The sequence below is a fragment of the Periplaneta americana genome, chromosome 1 (assembly GCF_040183065.1).
Source record: "Periplaneta americana isolate PAMFEO1 chromosome 1, P.americana_PAMFEO1_priV1, whole genome shotgun sequence".
In the NCBI taxonomy this organism is placed as follows: Eukaryota; Metazoa; Arthropoda; class Insecta; order Blattodea; family Blattidae; genus Periplaneta; species Periplaneta americana.
Window position 1 is genome coordinate 185,610,632 of NC_091117.1, and position 13,116 is coordinate 185,623,747.

Sequence of the window (13,116 nt, forward strand, 5' to 3'; positions counted from 1 at the left end):
ATATTAGAATAATATTAAATGGTAAACATATTACATTGTATAAAACATTATTGTTATTAAGGTATTAATTCTGTACATATTTCATATTTGCATTTTATATGTATTGCATTTTATTGTTAAACGTAAGAATTGGACATGTTCTTTATTCTATGCTATAAAGCAAATGTAAGAATATTATGGAACGAATAAATCTATCTATCTAGGATTTCGGCTGCCGAAATTGTTGAAATCACAATCACTGAAATGCGATACGAGGCAACTATTTTCTCGGTTCTCTTTCTAAGGCCGCTCATATCTCATCTAATTTTTCCTCGGTTAGAACGTTTGGTTTTATAGTTTCCTTTATGTTTAACACAGATTCAGTCTCTTTAAATTTTTCTTGTAATCTGCATATCGTCGATTTATTGGGAACATGTTCTCCGAGAAATTTCTGTATAAAAGTAAGCTGACATTCCACATACAACTCTATTCTTGTATAGTTTAACACAATAAATACTCATTGCTCCCTACTATAACATAGTGAACGAATCTACACACAATAAGAATGAACAAACATGCACTAAATCACACAGCAAAGAAAACTGAAAGAGGCTGATTATAGCTAAGACGACTGCAAGACTAATCTTGTTACGAGAAACGGGGTAGGTCGCCAGCTGAGCAATCGGTGAGAGGTGCCTTCCTGCCAAGCTAATGCTTTCCGAGCAACGTCGGAGACCTTGAAATACGTCGTACGTGAGAAACCAGTTTATGGATCATATGCGGAGACTAAAAGGAAGGCAGAAAATAGAAAATATTGGAGATAGCTGGGTTTGCAGTGAAAGACCTCCTCTTGGACAGAACACTGTGAATGAATGAATACGAAAGACAGAATGTGCTTACGACAAGAGGACGTAATGATTTCCAAAATTTAAAAGAATTTCAATTTCATTCAAATATCGATAAACCTCGAAAAATATTTTCAGTGGAAATCAAACCTTAAAGAAGTAAAGAGGGTGAAGGAACTGATATCCTAAAATCTTATTTTGTGTCATGCCTTTCTTATATTATCCGTATTTTCTATATCTCTCCCGTTTCCATCCCCTCTGTCTTATCTCTTCATGTCCTTATCTCTTCTCACTGACCCTCTTACTGTTAATCAGGAATTTAATAATACTAAAACCTCCACAAGTCTTGGTGTCTGTCTACTTCATTACTTTATTGCTCATTTGGGTTTAAGATACTTGTCTACCCTTAATGTTTAATTTCCCTTCAAAAATTTGATTCTTTTATTTTCAAGTCACCTGAAAGCTTGAACTCTATAGTTTTGAAAAATATATCAGCTTTGTATCTATAATATTCGGCTAATTAGAGTTTTTGTTGACCGGAAACATCTTTTCTTTAAACCGGAAGCGCATTTCTGCAAGTGTCAATCCGTTACAGTCTGTCACTTGTTTATATTTTTCGTTTAATAACAGTTCTAATTTGGCGATAGAGTTGATTGTATTATTTTTCATACAGTCAAGAAGTTTTGTTTTTGATTTTACAATTTTTCATACTCTCCAGACAGATGATTTTTCTGCATGTTCAGTTTTATAGCATTTTACAACACTAATGTTAACACAAAGTGCACTTAGAATTGAGATATTTTCATCATCCTGCACCAAAATGAAGCTGCCAAACTACAAACAGTGTCTAATTCTTAAGAAAGTTAATTTAAATCTCCAATATCTTAAATTTTTATTTTTACGTTTTAAATTTTCAAAAAATGAGATGACACTTTTGCTTAATGGGGTAAGATAAGTAACTATTTTCACAGAATATTCTGTTTCCATTAAGGAGTGAGACAGTGTTAGAAATTTTTTTCTAACATGAAAATTGTGGGCCCAGGACTAAAACAAATGTGAGATTTCAATTTAAAAATTTGCCCTCCCCCTTCACCCCAAAAAGTATTTGAGGGATATATCTTGTGTGAAAATCCTTAATTTTGTGTCAAGTAATCAGGGAAAAAAGAGTTTTAAAATATTGGACAAAAATTACAAATTTTTCTCCTAGTGGTAAATAAGAAACTTAATTTTACGAAATAATAGTCGAAATGAATGGCAGTGACTGCAGCATATTATAAATATTGAGCATAAATTTGCTTCAAATATCCATATGATGAACCATTAACGACTGCTGGATAATAATTTTGAAAAATTCCATCCACCTTGGATTATGAGGGAGGTTCTGAAATTATCGATTTACAATGGCACGCAATTCTTATGTTATCAATACTGTCTTGACCTTGAAATTAGTTTGAGAATATACACTGCATTATGTAGATACACGTTTCAAGTGAATTCTATTTATTGGAGCTGTCTTACTATTGAGACACCTGCGAGGAGAATCAACTATTTTGAGTTATGCATTGCATTGCCAAGTAGAGTACCATTGCTTTCATTTTCACTAATGGGTATGTTTTTGACATATTACGTCATCTACAGAGCCCGTCTATAGCTAACTGGTAGTACAGTGTTATGGTATGTAATATTTCTGATATTGACATTTCTGTATAGTCATATCCATATCGTCATAATTATTATATACTGTAAATGTCAAAAATGGAAGTTAATTTAAGGGGAGTGGGTAATGATGTCTATGCGATTAAATAATTTCAGTACAAAAGTTTAGTTCAATATTTCTAGACTTTTAGTGTTCGGAGTGTAATAACAATTTCCTTGGTTTTACAATAAATTATTCTGAATTCAATGATATAAAGACAACTAATTAGTTTCTTATCCAAGTGCAAAAGAAAGGCCCTAACTGATAACCTGTTTTCCCACTTTGCTTAATGTACCTCATTCTTCAGGTGCACATTAATTGCTACAAATCTTCACTCATATGCCTTGTATTTTTTTAAATTATTAAGTACTAGCCGTACCCGTGCGCTCCGCTGCACCTGTTAGAAATAAATATAAAGTAATTACATAATTAAAATAGGACGTTTGATCCAGGGAACAACTTTTACAACAGCGCAAGATCATCTGCTTCGCTCATTACCCAATTTTTTTTTTTTTTGCGTTGCATTTATTGCATATATATTTTATGTACACGATTCAATTGAGGACAGTTAAAAGTTTGAATTATAAAATAATGGATTGCTAAGCTAACGTACTATTACTGCTTACTAAATCAATACACTCTCGTTGTTCGTTAATTCTCTGAGATTAAAATGAGTGTACATAAATATTATTTTAAGAAATACAGAAAACGAATGTACAAAATAGCCTATCAAATTTTCTGTGCATAAGAAGCTATTTTAATCTTACTTGTCCTCGATTTACTCAGACGTTACTGTAATAACATTATAGCATTATGTCCATCTAGAGAAACCACACTTTCCAATGGTGAATTAATAAGTAATTATACAAATCGGTTATTTTAGCTTCTGATATTACTTCATACAAACACAGAAACATTCTCTGTAGGCTATGTTTAATAGCTTTCGATTGTTGTTGTCCAAGGCCCCTTATGGACGAAGTCATTTGTTCTTAATTCATTGCACCGTCTTAGATGGCGTTATTTTAATTTTAAAACTCATTTATCTCATTAAATATCAGTCCTATCAAAATTTTGTAAAGAATAAAACTTATCGGAAATTATTTTTAAAGAAACGTTTGTCATGTAACATTTTTCACAAAAATCAATAATAAGCGAGATATTTCGATTTATTTAATTCAGGCCCCCTTATAACCCCCCTTTTAAATAAAGTATTTTGAATGCCATATAGCCCAAAATCTAAGTTACAACGAACTTAATTTATATTCCAATTTTCATATAAATCGGTTCAGCCATTATCGCGTGAAAAGGTAACAAACATACAGATAGACAGACAGACATACAAACAAAAATTTCAAAAATGCGATTTTCGGTTTCAGGGCGGTTAATAATATATGTTAGGACCAATTATTTTTGGAAAATCGAAAATTACGAGAAAAATTTCGGCTACAGATTTATTATTAGTATAGATTAGTCATGTACTGGGTTTCTGCCGGAAGGGAGAATTAGTGAGAATTGACCGTCATAATAAAATTCGGTCCATGATTGCCAATGAACTTCGTCGGACAGATAAGCATGAGATGTACGAGGAAATTGGGTGCCTTTCTGCTGACGGTTCAACTCGAAGAGCAGATATCATTATTATAGACAGGAAAAAAAATTGTGAACTCATTCTCGATCCCACAGTCCGTTTTGAGAACAGCGAGGAACAACCTAGAGAAGTCTGCAAAGAAAAACTGGCAATTTATCTGCCATGCTGCAGCGATTTGGGGACCAAATATAATATCACGACATGGGACGTTATAGAAATTGTGTTTGGCGCTAGAGGCACAATCCCACGGGAGTCCTTAAAAGTCTTCCGAAAATTAAAATTTCCTGACATCACCTTGGACATGATATCCTTCATTGCACTGAAGTTATCGATTTGCATAATTAATATCATTTATATTCTTTATAAAATGTAATTTGTCTTGTAGCCTAAATTGTTTGTTACATATCCAATAAATTTTTCAATGATAGCCTACCTAACTAGGGTTTCTATTAAATAAAAAATTAAATCTATACTAATAATAAATCTGTAGCCGAAATTTTTCTGGTAATTTTAGATTTTCCAAAAATAATTGGTCCTAACATGTATAATTAACCACCCTGAAACCGAAAATCGATTTTTTTTAATGTTTGTCTGTCTGTCTGTCTGTCTGTCTGTCTGTATGTTTGTTACCTTTTCACGCGATAATGGCTGAACCGATTTCGATGAAAATTGGATTATAAATTAAGTTCGTTATAACTTAGATTTTAGGCTATATGGCATTCAAAATACGTTATTTAAAAGGGGGGTTATAAGGGGGCATGAATTAAATAAATCGAAATATCTCGCTTATTATTGATTTTTGTGAAAAATGTTACATAACAAAGTTCCTTTAAAAATCATTTGCGATAAGTTTTATTCCTTGAAACATTTTGATAGGACTGATATTTAATGAGATAAATGAGTTTTAAAATTAAAATAACTGCCATCTAAGGCCATGTAATGAATTAAAAACAAATGACTTCGTCTATAAGGGGCCTTGGACACAACAATCGAAAGCTATGAAACATAGCCTACAGACAATTTTTCTGTGTTTGTATGAAGTAATATCGGAGATAAATTAACCGATTTGTATAATTAATTATTATTTCATCATTGGAAAGTGTAGTTTCTCTGGATGGACATAATGCTATAATGTTATTACAGTAACTTGTGAGTGAATTGAGGACAGGTAAGATTAAAATAGCTTCTTATGCACAAACAACTTGATAGGGTATTCTGTGTATTCGTTTCCTGTATTTCTTAAAATAATATTTATCTCAGAGAATTAACGAACCACAAGAGTGTATTGATTTAGTATGCAGTAATAATATGTTAGCTTAGCATTCCATTATTTTATAATCCAAATTTTAACTATGCTCAATTGAATCGTGTTAAAATACATAAAATACATATGCATTAAATGCAATGCAAAAAAATTTGGTAATGAGCCAAGCAGATTATGTTGCGCTGTTGTAAAATAAAATTTGTTCCTCCTGAGATTCCAGAGCCCCCATAACAAATTAAAAACTTACTTATCGGTGTACATCCGTTATCAACACATTTTTTATATAATATAATATAATATAATATAATATAATATGATATGATATGATATGATATGATATGATATGATATGATATGATATGATATGATATGATATGATATGATATATGATATGATATGATATGATATGATATAATTTAAGTTATTTGAAGGGTTCAGAACCATAGTTGGCCAAGCACCATTTACTGAATACGTAGAAAACAAGGGTTAAAATTAAGTTATTATCATAATTCAATGGAAACATATAGCAAGTAAAATAAAGTATACCCATTAAATCCAAATGATATGTCAGTCTTCATTAAAGTATGGATGCATGTAATAAAAATTAAGAAACATGTTAAAGGAATTGTCATTGCACCAAATGAGTGGTCTCTGGACCAAAATTATCGCATTTTAATTATTTGGATGCAATTTAAATTAAGTAACATATTAAACGACTTATCCTTCTATCAAACACGAATCTTCCCTGGATCAAATGTCCTATTTTAATTAGTAATTACTTTATATTTATTTCTAACGAGTGCAACGGAGCGCACGGGTACGGCTAGTTAAATATAAATATTCATTTAGAATTGATTAGGAGGCCGATTATTAAACCCTGGTTGGGACGCTATCAAATATCATTTATAACGTAAATTTTAAACCAAAATTAGTTAAGTATTTCACTCTTAGTGAAACAGAAAAAAATATTGAATAATTTCGAGGGAAAAATTGTTCCGGGGTCGGGTATGGAACCCGGGACCTTTGGTTAAACGTACCAACGCTCTCCCAACTGAGCTACCCGGGAACCCAGTGCATTATGTTATAGTCGCGACGCTGTTATTCCCGGCGTGACTCCTCCTCTTTGCTTACGTCTTAGGAAGTGAAGGCTCTATAAAGTCTAAGTAGGTAGTATCGTTCGCCATTTTTGTTCTTTCGTTGCCGAGCTACCATACGAGGAATCTATTTGCCACACCGTTAAACCGTTAAACATTATCATGTCGTAGCTACTATGATAATAAATCAAACGCACTGTAATTCAGCAAATAATTGAGCGGCAAATAACGTCTTCTTATGCTTTCTGCGAACGCCAACGAAAGAGCCAAAATGGCGGGCGATTATATTAAGTATTTATCGAGCCTTAAGAAATGAATAACGTCTTCCTCAGCGAATCACAAGACGCACACGTTTAAATGTAGCCGACCTGCAACGCGATTGGCTGCCGGAAATTAGAGCGACGGGACTATAGTAAAAGATTGAAAGAATTTTAGTTTTATACTTTTAATGTGCAGGAATTTGATCCGAACAAATGTAACATTTAAAATTCCTTTTCAGAAAGAAAAGTTACATTTGCTCAGATCCAATATCCGCACATTTAAAGGACAGAAATAAAATTCTTTCCATAATTTATTATCGTAATACACTGTTGTCTTAAACTGATTGATCATGTTGGGTATTAGTTCAGTAGCTTTCTTATAATGCGCTATGAAATGTTTCATACTTACTTACTTACTTACTGGCTTTTAAGGGACCCAGAGGTTCATTGCCGCCCTCACATAAGCCCGCCATTGGTCCCTATCCTGAGCAAGATTAATCCAGTCTCTATCATCATATCCTATCTCCCTCAAATCCATTTTAATATTATCTTCCCATCTACGTCTCGGCCTCCCCAAAGGTCTTTTGCCCTCAGGCCTCCCAACTAACACTCTATATGCATTTCTGGATTCACCCATACGTGCTACATGTCCTGCCCATCTCAAACGTCTGGATTTTATGGTCCTAATTATGTCAGGTGAAGTATACAATGCGTGCAGCTCTGTGTTGTGTAACTTTCTCCATTTTCCTGTAACTTCATCCCTCTTAGCCCCAAATATTTTCCTAAGAACCTTATTCTCAAACACCCTTAATCTCTGTTCCTCTCTCAAAGTGAGAGTCCAAGTTTCACAACCATACAGAACAACCGGTAATATAACTTTCATACAAAATATTTTTTTTTCTCGAAAAGGAAGCAAAAACGAGCAAAACTGTAATAATCTTTTTAGTTTGAAATATCTCAAAGAATAATCCCTTGAAATTAATGATATTACTTATTTGTAATTACATAGGTAGAACAAAGTTGTTAAAACAATCGCTTCTCTTCCAAGAGTTGTGATTATTTCAATTTGGTTTGAACAGAAAATGCGTTTACGAAGTGTGGAATAGTTCTTATTTGTCACCACACAAGTCAATATTCCAACAATTCAAAGCACACTTGTCTGCCAGATGTGATGGCTGATTTATTTCCTACTCTGCGCGTGGTTTACGTGTTACATCTGTATTGATGTTTTCGCTGTGAATCAGGTTTCAGATCTAACGCCCTCGTTTATATCTATCTTAATATTTATTTATTTTAAAAATGTCTCCTACTCTTTTAACAATTTGTTTCCAGCTGAACTGCTGCACAGTTGTGAAGCCCGTGTTGTGTATTTCAGTAGGGTAAGTGAAGGTTACAACGCCATGCAGGTTAAAATGCCACTAATATTTTATTATTAGTTACGTGAAACTCTGCGTTGGCAGCACTAATTAGGGAAGCGTGGTGTTTAGAGGAACCTTTCTTAAACATCTGGAACCAACAATGAAACAGATTTTTGTCTTTAGTGCGAATTTAACAATATTTACGTGAAGAAGTGCGCGCTTGAACTGATCGTCCAGTGACGTGAAAATTGTATTCTGCATAAAGTAAGTACAGATAAATGAATTTAAAATACAGTGAATGATAAAATGTTATGAAAAATTCTTATTTATTTATTTAACCTGGTAGAGATAAGGCGATCAGGCCTTCTCTTCCCCTCTACCAGGGGATTACAACTACAATATTAAGAATACAATTACAATATATAATTACAATTAATATTAAATTTACAAATGCAATAAAAATCGAAGTATACTAAAAGATTAAGGGCCGTATTCATAGACATTTTTAGCGCGGGTTTCCGGTGGATGATCAGCGTTTTTCGTATTCATAAACCAGTGTTAGCGATAGGATATGATTTGAATTCTGTACTGGTAACCAGTGGATAATCGGGGCTAGCTTAGTACGCTCGTAGCGCGTGCTGCGAAATGTCTATGAATACGGCCCCAACTGATTAATGAAAGCTACACAGTTTATTGTAGAAGTTAAGAAGAGAGAAACATTTTTTTATTAACTACTCTACGCAGTAAGAAAAATGCTTAGTAAGTTTGCTTTTGAATGCTACTAAATTCCGACAGTCTCTGATGTCACTGGGTAGGGTATTCCACAAGCGCGAGAGCGAGATAGTGTATGATGATGAATACGATGATGTCTTATGTGTTGGTATGGCTAGTATGCGGCTATTTTGCGTGCGTGTGAAGATATTATGATATGATGACAGGTAACTGAAACGGGTGGCAAGGTAGGTAGTTGTAGAGGTGTGAAGGACTTGGAAAAGGAGAACAAGAGAATGAAAATTTCTACGTTCGTTAAGACGTAGCCAGTTTAGAGTTTGGAAAGTTTAGAGTTTGTGTTCTTAAGTTTAGTGGAGTGCTGTTGTCCTAAAATGTATAATATTATAATATGGAAATTATTCATTTAAAACAAAATTTACGACTTCAGGCAATAATGCCATCTCTCTGCGAGAATAAACTTCAGTTAGTTTAATCGTCTCTAAATTAAGGATAATTGACCGGACTTGGTTACCACGAAACCTGCGACATGAGTAACACAAAGAAAACTGGACTCTTTACTATGTGAAGACGGTTGTGCAACACTCAATGACAGTGACCTTGATTTGAATTTTTTAAAGTTTCGTGGTAATGAGTATTGAGACCTTTTTGTTGTCCCTAATCATTTAAAGTTGTTTAATTCTATAACATAATGTTACGTTTGTCACTTTTGCTTATAAACATGTTTCTTCACTGCAGGTAATACTGTCCTGCTAAGCAAAAGTGCCGTATCTGCAGGAATATTGAAAAATGGGGTTTTCGCACTTTATAAGATTTTGCACTGTCAGAAATTCATTGGACTAAGTAAACATGCTGTATCTCCAATGACAAATGAAATATAAGCTTTTTATATTGCCGTATCTGCACAAAATCGCTAGATAAACTAAGCAAGACTGCAGTATGTCTCTCATGCTACGCAAAAGTGCGGTATGTGAGTTGCAGATACTACATTCTTGCTTAGTACCAAGCATATACCGCGGTCTTTCTTAGCATTGTCACACTCTTTTTATCCACATGCCGCTTTCTGCTTCAGTATGCACCTGTCAGTGTTATATTGAACAGCAATCTGTGTTAAAAACAGTTATAATTATGGCTACTTCTTCTAGATCCAGACAATTAGTAAAATTAGCTTTGGAAAAATGTCCTTTATCCAACATGATAGAAAATGAAAATTTTAATTCAAGTGTTTCAAGTCAACTTATGAATTCTTGCTTATCATGAGACATTCGCTTCAGTGTGAAAGAAATCTAAATTGAAACCTTTTGCATTTGTTTGGAATGAAGCTATTACAGGACGAAATACGAAAGGTATTATAGGTACGATTTACATGTTCCTGAAAGACACAGAGATGTCAAAATATGGTAATTTGGGTAGATGTTCAAGCCAGAACAAGAGCTGGTGTCTGTATTCTTTCTTGGTCTTCATGGTGAATTCAAAGGAAATAGCTGCCCAAGAAATCAACCTTTTCTGTTTTGAACCAGGACACATATTTATTCTGCTTACAGTATTCATCACCAAGTTCAAAATGTCTCTCAAAAAGCAGAAAAGTACATACGACTTTGACGATTTTGTAGACGCTTGTCGAGATGAAAATAATGGAAAAATGGAACTAATAAAGATAGATCACACAAACTTCCACAAAGGAAAGATTACACTGCCCATAAGAAAAAAACTGCAAAACAACTACCTTACCTCAAGGATATCGTTCATGTGAAATCAGTGAAAGGTAACTATGTATTGGAGTACAAAACAACATATAATGAAACTGAAAGTTACAAAACTTTAGATTTCCTGCAAAAGAAAGCACAGAAAAGACATGGCATGCAATTCCCTGAACATCTGGATAAGCCCTGTGGATTTGATCTTGAGAAGAGAGATGGAATTGAGAACACCTTGAAAGAAGGCATTCCAGAAAACAGACAAATTCTGGCGAGATTTACTAATATAGTAAATATATTTTTTACATACTTATGTTTAAGGATTGATTATTATTATTAATAATATTACATTGTTAATACTATAATTTTGTTCATGACTTACATAAATTATGATTTTTTTAGCCTCTCATAATGTTATGTTGTGAAATAATTAGAAAGGGTTTATCATATGTATTCAATTTTTGTCACTAATGGGTTTCTGCATTTGCTAATGCATATTATTCATGTAGCATCATTAATTAAAATAGAGAATCGTCACTTCAGAACTTCAACATAAGAGACGCCTAGAATCATAAGGGCCTAAAGCACACTATGGTGAATTTGTATATTTTAGCATATATGCATGTTCTGATATATTTTAATAGATATTGTAGGATGTATAAGATTAAACCATGAACAAATCAAAACCTAACATATTAGAAATCTGAATAATAATTTGAATATCATAAATTAATGTGAATTTTTCTCAGAACTTTGATTCCGTACTTTGGCCCCTTATGGTTCTGGATGCCTATTCTTCCATTTCTTAATTTTATGCAGATACCCTACTTCTCCTTAGTAGGTCGGCAACATACGGCATTTTGTAGTTAAGGCAGATATTTATATATTAAGTCATGCTATGTTAAAGAACGGTATCTGCAGTTACTAGTAAATGGTTGAATTAATATAATTTTTGTTTGTTTCAGTAATTTTGTAATGCCGTATAGGCTATAGCTGGAAACCACATAAATTATGTAATCATACGTAAAAATCTAAAGGGACTGTACAGATAACTTTAAAGTCATTTTTCTCGATACTTTGCTATTTGTAGATACGGCACTTAGCCTTAGTAGGGCAGAATAGCGCAGTATACGTCATACTTTTATTTACTTATATTGTTGTAAAACCTTGTTACAATTACAACTTTTGAAATGTACGTTCCATAAGTTAGGCTACAAAATAATTAATATCTGAAAGATGAATATTTATTATTGTCCGTATTTCTGGTCAGTTATAGCCCATTTTTTGAATTGATGGTATTAATACCTTCACTTACCCTATAAGTGTCTTAAAATTTTACTTTGTGTAAAACAAATACTGTGATTGTTGAGTTTAAAAAGTAACTTAGTCAATATCTTCGGTATTATTGTATCTGAAAATTTTATTAGTATAAATAATTTTGTCTAGAATGATATGAATAAAATACGTACCTGTAGACACAGTTAACTGTGCCCGCGAAGAGCAGAAGAGCGCTGAGAAGAGGCAGACCGTTCAATGAATTCATCTTGGTCGATTTTCTGTTGCTCTGCATGTAAGCCTCATATTTATATACAACTTTGCTACATCCCTTCCCCTAATCCTCACTGAAAATTACTAATATTGTTAGCATATGTATTTCATGGTCACTGCCCCCTTGCCTCCCTTTCCCCTCCTGATAGCGAAACTTTTGTGACGATACAATATCTTATCACACATTTGTGAAAACATGAGCCATGCATGGTTTCTACAAGTGTGTAGTGCATCACAGTAAACTCTGGTACCACGATATCCGTTCTTAATATGTAAAAGAGCTTCATTTTGACACAACAGAACCATATGAACCAGCGTTTCTTAATCATTTTTGAAGTGGGGACCACTTTTTAAAGTCAGAACAGTTCCGCGGACCACCTTACTCTTGTTCCTTTCGAAACCAAATTTATCATTTTCGTAGCATATTTTAATGTCATACTTATATTTTAAAATCGAATTAAGGTTCGGTACTTTGGTCCTCTGTTATGAATTCGGGTGTTCCCTGGCTGGGTTACAGGCGCGGCGCCAGATGTGCAGGGAAAAGATGTCGAGAAACACAACGTATATAGTGCTTTAAATCCCTCTTTTGTTGCTGAGAGTAGAGTGAGAAGTCGATAGATGGGTAGGGTAATAAATTTCATAAAATGTCAGTACTGGAAGAAAAAGTGAAATTCGATTGTCAAGTGTCATTTCCAAACTCTGAGATTTTAAGCTATAGTGTGATACGCAGTTCGTTTGAATTTTATTTTTTCTTCCGTCTTTTTTGAAGGACCACAAGGGCAGACCTCGAGGACCACAGGTGGTCCGAGGACCATAGTTTGACAAACGCTGATATGAACGATTCAACAACTATGTAATTTCCTATCTCATAATTTTATCACTTGCTTGTAAGAAAAAGAGGTAGAATAAAAATAGAGATCCGTGGTCTGAAAAATTCGGAGTAATTTTGTCTACAAAGAGTGAGTGCTTTGTGCCTAATTTTTTGGATTACTCACTAAAGCCTATGCAAACAATACAAGTGGTAATAGATCTTGGAGGATATAATATGGCATCCATATA

General features: G+C 33.6%; 1 protein-coding gene across 1 annotated transcript in view; it reads right to left on the minus strand.

The window, feature by feature from the left end:
• Nucleotides 1-12,126, minus strand: part of LOC138705138 (cathepsin D-like) — a 43,325-nt gene extending 31,199 nt beyond the window's left edge. The window contains exon 1 of the mRNA XM_069833794.1: nucleotides 11,979-12,126. Within this exon, the coding sequence (XP_069689895.1) occupies nucleotides 11,979-12,079 (101 nt within the window). The 5' untranslated portion in view covers nucleotides 12,080-12,126. The remainder of the gene's footprint in view (nucleotides 1-11,978) is intronic.
• Between the last annotated feature and the right edge of the window lie 990 nt (nucleotides 12,127-13,116).